Source organism: Cryptosporidium andersoni (assembly GCF_001865355.1).
Source record: "Cryptosporidium andersoni isolate 30847 chromosome Unknown contig_28, whole genome shotgun sequence".
Taxonomy (NCBI): Eukaryota; Apicomplexa; class Conoidasida; order Eucoccidiorida; family Cryptosporidiidae; genus Cryptosporidium; species Cryptosporidium andersoni.
The window spans coordinates 579229-587635 of record NW_027122853.1 but is presented as its reverse complement, the minus strand read 5'-3'; the positions used below and the strand labels follow the sequence as shown (position 1 = coordinate 587635).

The 8407-nt window shown below is 28.9% G+C and overlaps 4 protein-coding genes and 1 further gene across 4 annotated transcripts; 4 read left to right on the top strand and 1 right to left on the bottom strand.

The window, feature by feature from the left end:
* Nucleotides 1-100: 100 nt before the first annotated feature.
* Nucleotides 101-1838, top strand: cand_006790 (Mif4g domain-containing protein; the record flags this gene model as incomplete).
* Nucleotides 1839-2203: 365 nt separating this feature from the next.
* On the top strand, nucleotides 2204-2902 carry cand_006780 (uncharacterized protein; the record flags this gene model as incomplete). The annotated part of the gene is made up of 1 exon (XM_067210919.1): nucleotides 2204-2902. One exon carries the CDS (start codon nucleotides 2204-2206, stop codon nucleotides 2900-2902), a length of 699 nt encoding a protein of 232 aa, XP_067068126.1.
* A 27-nt stretch (nucleotides 2903-2929) lies between these two features.
* Nucleotides 2930-3901, bottom strand: cand_006770 (uncharacterized protein; the record flags this gene model as incomplete). Its single annotated transcript, XM_067210918.1, has 2 exons — nucleotides 2930-3150; nucleotides 3226-3901. The coding sequence occupies 2 exons, from the start codon at nucleotides 3899-3901 to the stop codon at nucleotides 2930-2932; spliced, it is 897 nt and encodes a 298-aa protein (XP_067068125.1).
* Nucleotides 3902-4438: 537 nt separating this feature from the next.
* On the top strand, nucleotides 4439-5902 carry cand_006760 (uncharacterized protein; the record flags this gene model as incomplete). Its single annotated transcript, XM_067210917.1, has 1 exon — nucleotides 4439-5902. One exon carries the CDS (start codon nucleotides 4439-4441, stop codon nucleotides 5900-5902), a length of 1464 nt encoding a protein of 487 aa, XP_067068124.1.
* Nucleotides 5903-6466: 564 nt separating this feature from the next.
* On the top strand, nucleotides 6467-7918 carry cand_006750 (uncharacterized protein; the record flags this gene model as incomplete). Its single annotated transcript, XM_067210916.1, has 1 exon — nucleotides 6467-7918. One exon carries the CDS (start codon nucleotides 6467-6469, stop codon nucleotides 7916-7918), a length of 1452 nt encoding a protein of 483 aa, XP_067068123.1.
* Between the last annotated feature and the right edge of the window lie 489 nt (nucleotides 7919-8407).

Sequence of the window (8407 nt, the reverse complement as noted above, 5' to 3'; positions counted from 1 at the left end):
ATAATAATAACAATAATAATAATAATAATAATAATAATAATAATAATAATAATAATAATAATAATAATAATAATAATAATAATAATAATAATAATAATAGCAATAATAATAATAATAATAATAATAATAATAATAATAATAATAATAATAATAATAATAAACACTATCATCGTGATGCTACAGGGGGATATGGAGGATCTAGTAAGAGAGATAGGTATCAAAACCAGAATTCAAACTCTGGTAGTGTAACTAGCAAAAGATCAGGAGACCACCAGGGAGGTTCAAATAATGTTAGAGGTTCTCTAGATTGGTCACGAGATGAAAGGAAGTTGCACCGCTTGGAGAGTTCTGCGGAAAGTTGGGTTGTAAAGCAGAAAGAGCAAAAAGCAAAAGGTGATCAATATGAAACACATATTCGTCAATATAGGGCCATTTTAAATAAATTAACTATTGAGAAATTTGAAAAACTATATGACCAAATATTGGAAGTTGGAATTTATACTGAAGAAGATACAATTGGCTTGTTAAAACTAGTTTTTGATAAAGCAACAACGCAGCATCACTTTATTCCGATGTATGTTGAGCTCTGTGATAAATTACGCGAACATTTAAAGAATATCACAACTATTGAGACCAGGTTTATATTGATTGATCTATGTCAAGAATTATTTGTTGAGAATCTATCCGAAATGATTCTTCCAGAGAGTATACAAGATAGTGAAGAAGATGCATTTGAATGGCAACTAAAATATAAAAATAAGATGAAAGGTAATATGATTTTTATGGCTAGTTTAGTCAAAAAGAAAGTTATTGCATCAAGAGTTGTTTTAATGTGTATGGAAGAACTATTACAATTTCATCTACCTCACCATATAGAAGCCTTATGTGTATTTTTACATCATGTTGGTCCATTTCTAGATAGTGAAAGATGGAAGCACTATGATGACTTTAACACACTATTCCGACAATTTGAGGAATTTGCTAACAATCCGGATATGCCTGTTCGTATACGTTTTTTAGTTAATGATGTAATCGATAGTAGAAAAAATAATTGGAGAATGAAAAATAATAGGGAGGGACCAATGATGCTTGATGACCTTAAACTGAAGATCAATGCAGAAAGAGGTGAACATAATACAAATAATAGTCATTCGACTAACAAAACAAGCAATACATCACCACAGAGATATCAGATGGCACATAGAAATGATCGTTATGGAGATTCTTCAGTAAACTCTGGGAAGACATCAACTTCCAATACTTGGTCAAAATACACATATAATTACAAGAGCTCAAATTCTTATGATATATCTACATCAAATGTTAGAAGTGGAAATAACCATGTAACGAAGAAACCAAGTGATAATGTAGAATACACTGCAGAAGAGACTGACATTGAAGACGACGGAGGAGCCGTGCCTGATTCTGTAAAAGATAGTTTGGGTGGCTTAATGGACAGTTTCGTTGCAAGCAATGACTTGGAAGAGTTCTATGAGCATGTTAATGACTTGGATATATCTGTTGAGTATCACCCAGGCGTTTATAAAAATATGTTTACTCGTATAGCTGAATACAGAGTTAAACAAAGAAGTTTATTACTTAAGGCACTAATTAAATTGGCACTGAAAAGCGACACTTATATGAATGGAGAAGCAGCTAAGTCAGGGATTTTGATGGTTTTACAACCAAGTATACTGAATGATATATTAATTGATGTACCACAGTTTAAAGATATTGTCTTAACAGAATTTATCGATGAAGCAATTACTTCTTATGATCCAAATGGCCTGGTATTTGATGATGCCTTTATAACACAAGCAAAGAAACTAGTGAGCTAATCTCTTGAAGTACTCTTATAAATATAGGGATGGTTACAATTGGAAATTGGGAATAGATACAGGTTTATTAGGAATAATGGATATAAGGAAATAAACTAAATACTACGCACTTGATCACTTATTGATCTATATTTCATATTATATTGTCTATTCTATGTATTGATTTAGTTATATGAGGCTTCAATAATATAAGGGTGTGTTTTAGCACTTCCTATTTAAATACACTTAAGAAGCAATAAGCTATCTTGGCGCTATTTACTCTTGAAATAAGTATTATTAATAAGCGCTAGAAATTCAACTTATTTTCAATATTTGGCTTGTAACTGTTTCTTTAGTAGCATAGATATCTTTAGATATGATTATTGATGCCAAAACTTGAATTTATACCTTATGCTCAGAGGGTAATATTGCGTAGTCAAGATGATGCGAAGCACAGGATAAAGTGGGAGAAACAAAGAGATACTGAAGATAGACGAGCAAAAAGAGAAGAAAATCGTATAGAACTTAATAATTTACTTTATAAAAGTACTGAGAACAAGAATATTAATTGTACTATAAGTCATATTGATGATACAGACGATCTAGATAATGAGAGTGAGTATAATAACTGGAAGCAACGTGAACTAATGAGACTTGAACGTGATCACATTGAATGCACTACTCAAAATACAGTCGAATATAGTACAGTTGAAATTAGTAAAGATTTAGTAGACAAATCAGAAAGACGGAAAGTAAGGCACAAATATCTTTATATGCAGAAATACTATCACAAGGGCTCATTTTTTCAGGATAAAAATGAACCTTTGTATAATCGTGATTTTAACTTACCTACAGAAGAAGATAAAGTAGACAAAACAATATTTCCGAAGATACTTCAGCTAAGACGTGGTCAATTAGGTAAGAGTGGACAAAGTAAACACAAGACTTTAAGAGATGAGGACACAATGTCTAGAACGTCTTTATTTTATGAAGCTTACAAATATAACAATATTTCTGGCAAATATAAGAATAATACTATTGGAAATAATACTGAATTTGATAGAATAAGTTTAAAAAGAAAATAATTAATTATAATCGATTTTACTTTGTAACTACTTTGTCGGTGGTATGTATATATCAGAGAAGAATAATCTCTTTGGTCGTAATATACTACTTTTATTATCGACTCTATTTATATGGTCCCCCCAATTTTGCAGAAGATTATTATACGTAAAATTGAGTGAAAATGACTTGATAACTTTCTCATTTTGAGGAGCTGTTTGAATAAACGTGTCATTGTTATTTTCACCATATGGAAGATTATCTAGACGAACTGAATAGGATATTGTGAGAAAATAATTGTAGGTAATAATAATAGTATTTATTCATAAGAGTAATAATGACTTACCTAAATATGTTTCAGGAATGTTTAATTCATCAACTTCGCTAATTTGTAGGTAGCTACAAAGCGTCTCAAATTTACCTGTATTTTTAGCTTTAATGATGGCAGATTCCCATAATTTAGTCAATCTTTCATAGTCTTTGTTGTATAATTCCACTCTGTGATCTAAGTCTTCCTGCTTTGTTCTCCAAAACCCTTGAAAATCTAAAATTTTTGCATGTAAAAGGGATCTATAGTGTATCAAGTCAGCAAATAATCTTGTTTCCGACTCATTGTCATAGTATATTGCCAGATTAAGTGATATTATAAAGGATAAGATTGCGATAAGTTGATATCTACCATCAGGATTGTGTTTTAGAGTAAAATCCAAAATAGGAATTAGCTTATTACAAATACTTTTAAGTGAAGTAACAATTTCATTAATTATTTCTTCAATTAGTCGCTTCATTGCACGTAACTCCAATGTCTTTAATGGATAATTGATGTTTTGTGATCCCATAATATAGTAACGATCTGGAATAGTAGGTTGGTACATCCCCTTTTTATCAATACCCCATTTTGGACCATCTAGCTTATTACCTAGATTGTATTTTGAGTTATGAAGAGATCTAACTGTCAGAATATGATATTGTACTGGATAATTTAAAGGTACTTTAGAGTTGTATAATAAAAACTTTCTCATATAAATCCTAAAATAATTCTGTTTATATACCTTTACTTCAAACATATTCTCAACCTCAAACATGGTATTACTACTATTTTGAAACAGCAAAATAAGTCCTTTATTTTCATTTATATCCAGTAATTCTTAAAGGTGCACTTTGGAATTTTGTAATGTCAAGTTCCAAGCTCGATAATTTTTAGCGCCTAAAGTCAACAAACTTGGTGAGTAACTTTTAACAATGCAACAGAAACACATTTTGTATGATTAATACTTTTAGATTAAAACTCAAAGAGATATACTAGCACTATGTGCCTGGATCTATACAGATTTAATAAATAAAATAGTGGAATTCTAAAGTGGTGCGGATATCTGAATTAAATTTGTCAACTTGTGCTATTCAGCAAACTAGGCCTAAAATTAGTGGAAATAACGATTACATCTTTAAAAAGAACTATAGGTAACTATATGAACTTATCTTAAAACGCAATATAGGGTATATTATTTTTTTAAATAGAAACTTTTATTCAAGAGATTCCTTCATAATAATAACACAAAATGATTATAATTATCTGTATAATTTGCACGCTAATTATTTCATGCAAATCTAAATATGTTAATAAAGTTATTGAATTTAATGAATCAAATTTTGAAGCTTTCATTACGGACTTTAGTTGTGGTATTGGTGTTTGCAACGTAAAGATTAGAGCAAGACGAATTGCAAATTATGCATCAATAACCTCGCCTAACCCCAGCTTACCACCAATTGTCCATACAGATAAATTAGGGAGTTTAGATCTTGTTGTATTTATAGATCATGACTGGAGAGCTAGTACCTCTTACTGTAGCAACATCGCAAATGCAAAAATTAATAACAAGTTCTTGATAACCCCTCATTGGAGTGAATGGATTACTATTCAAGTTGAACAAGTTATCTCACCCCATACATGGTTCTTCACTATGGTTGACTGTAGTAAGAAGAATATTGAAATTATTAAGAATTCAAAACTAGGTACAAGCCCTGAATATATAAAAAAACCAACAATAAGTAGATCTAGACAAAACCAAACTAATTTTCTATATATCCAAATAGAAGGATTTTTTTATCAACCTAATGGATCGCATCTTCCATATGAATTAGTCAGTTTACCTTGTCTCTTAATCTTCGAAATTCTGTGTTATATTTGCATATTTATGGTTTTATTTATTAAAACGATTGCATTAGATAAATCAGCCAAAATATATCATCCATTAATCCTTTGGATAACTGCTACACTAGTAATAAATGCTATAGCTTGCATTATAGAAAGTTTATATATATTTAAATTCAAAGAGACTGGAATAAGTAATAGTAACGTTTTACTAGCTTCACGGATTCTGAATTTAATTTGCAATGTTGGGATATATTATTTATTAATAGCTATTATAAGTGGTTACTCACTTTTAGTATATAGGGAAAAGGATAAGTATTACAAACCATCCATCAAACTTATAAGCTTTATATTTTTCATATATATTCTGCAGTTTATCTTTCTAAAGATTAATAAATTCAGAAATTTTACATGTAACACGTATACTATTTTGTCATACATAGTTATAAATACAGATGATACATGCAATTGTGCATGTAAAATTATTTCGTTACTTAAAATTATTCATGCAGTAATTTTTGAATATATATGGAAAAAAAATGAGAAGTTATTTATTACAAATAATTTGAGTAAAATTTTGGATAAATTGAGAATTATTGGGCATCTGTATATATTAGCATACCCGAGTTCTTGTCTAATATCAATACTTTGGATAAAATACCATGAGAAAGAGATTGTAACTAATCTAGTTACATTCATAATCCAAATAATAACATATTTAAGCCTTATATATATTTTTTCATCTAGGAAATCTTCATATTTTAAGCATTCATATCTTTCATGTTCAATAATTCCTACTAGAGAAGATCTTTTAATTCATACAAATCTAGCCAAACAAATGCTAACAAGAAGTAGCTCAGAATTTGATTAGACTATATACTCGACTATGGTTTAATAGGCTGAATATTTATTTGAAATTGAACAAAATATTTACATTATATATATTGAAATATCACCTAGTCTGTTGCAATAGCAAATATTAAACTATTCGAAATTATAAATATTTATAAATTTCTTTAAATTGAATCATTTATAATTGGTATTAACATCATTTATAACTATAACAAGCTAAATGGAATGAAATTTATAGATTTAATCTTTTACATTTTAGTCTCAATCCCTCCCTGTAAATGGCGGTAATTCTAACAACTTTTCTCAGGATTACTGGTGCAAGACTGTAGCCCTGTGTGGAAGATAGCGGAGGGGGAAAAAAAAGAAGATTAGACTATTTACTAAGATAAAGAAAAGATTAAATTGGATCACATACAATATTTAAAGGCTTAAGTTTGGGTTACATAGCTTTTGAGATAATAAATACTTAAAGAAAAAAAAATCCTAGAAAACATATAAAGGAAATATAATTCACTAAATTAATAATTAATTTTGATGGGATACTGAACAGAACGTGAATGAAGATATTTTACTAAGACTAAAGATGAATACGAATAAAATACCAACTAAAGTTGTAGGAAAACATAAAAAAGTACTCAAGGAAAGTACAAATGAGTACCAATCAAAATGTTGCAACAGCTCAAAATGTACATGTACCTCATTTTTATGGAAAGGTGTAAATGTAGATTTGGGATCATCGGATGAAGGAATGTATGGTGAAACACGTGAAAAGAGCCTTAGAAATGTATTCAGAATAATGAGTAAATATGGCATGGATGAGAACTCAATTCTTCTTGATATTGGATCAGGAAGAGGTGTTCCAAATATTGTTGCATCCTATCAACTTGGAATATTTTCAAGTATTGGGATTGAATTAGATGAAAAGGCTTATTGCTTATCTTTATCAAATGTTTTATATACTTTAAATGACCAAATACAGAAATATACTGAATATAGCATGGAGAACAATGCAAATAATAATAAAGCAAAACTTAATGAAACTCAAGAAAAAAATGCAAGAAATTGTGTTAATGACAATTTAGAATTTAATGAAATATTTTTGAAAGAAAAAATATACAAGCATAAAGATAATTCAGCAACTAATTTTGAGGAGAAATTAAGAAGACGTATTGGATTTTTTAGAGGAGATGCAACATCACTAGATAAAATGGAACCAGTTAGTCATATTTATTCATTTGATGCAGCAATGCCAGCATGGATGGTTAAGAAATTTGTAGACTTGTTTAATGAAAGTACAACTAGTTTTTGCTATGTATCGTATAGAAAGGATCTAATTGAATCTTTAGGGTTGAGAGGAATTAAACTACATGGAATATCAACTCAAATGGCTGGATCTGGAGAAGGTAGAATGTGCTGGCTTTATGTTAAAGAGAACTGGCAGGATATTAAAAAAAAGTGCGATTTTTTGATAAAGGAAAAGTACTTTACTGAAGTCATATTATCTATTAATAAACTATCAAATGTTAAAAACTTGGAAAGCATTATACAAATAACATGTTTGGATATAAATAAACAAAAGCAATTAATTAATGATGCATTAAGTGAATGGTATAATAGCAGAAAATCTAGAAAAGAGTGTATAGCTGAAAGAAAGTTGATGAACCAAAGACACAAAATTTTAAAACAATTATTTATCCAAGAGAAGCAAAACAAGTTAAATATTAATCAGCTTACACTAAAAGATGTTGGAATAGTCGTTACAAAAAGTGATTCTAAAGTTAGAAATAATACAACTAGAATTCAAAAAATGAAACCATCTACTCCAGTATCTAAATCTACAAGTAAGATATTAAGACACCCTAATAAAAATGAAGATTCCAGCAATATCTCTATTGATTCTGTTTCTGTGTCTAAATCTGAACAGAAGATACAGAAATGCGATGAAAAAGTTAAGGAAAAGAAATCGTTAGCTCATAATGACTTGCAGAACACTAGAAAACAAAATATATCTAAAAAAACTACTATAGCAAAGTGAATAAGATCAATGAATATGAAGATATATTGGTGAATATTACTAATAATATTAAAATAGTACACTTTTTTTCATGTATAGTGTGGAATACCTCGATAATTTACTTGTAGTCGGAGTAGATTACTTTAAACATACTAACTTGATTTTGGAAATATAACTTAGTGTATAATTAATTCAGTTGGATAAAAAATCTTAATTTAAAGAGGATTAATATCTTCAAATGAGCCATATATAAAAATAATTTATTAGAGATACTTAGGAAACACAATTAAGATAATACTACTATAATCAAGTTAATATCCTATATTACTAAAACAAATAGCCCACTTATTATACTATTTCCTAAATACAAAGCTGTCACTAAATATTGTGAATATAATTTAAAGGGCTAAAAAGAGAAATATCTATATCTATACTTTAACCTAATCAGTTAGAACTTCCTAAAATATGCAATTAGCAATGTATTTGTGATAGGTACACTTTTAATTACAA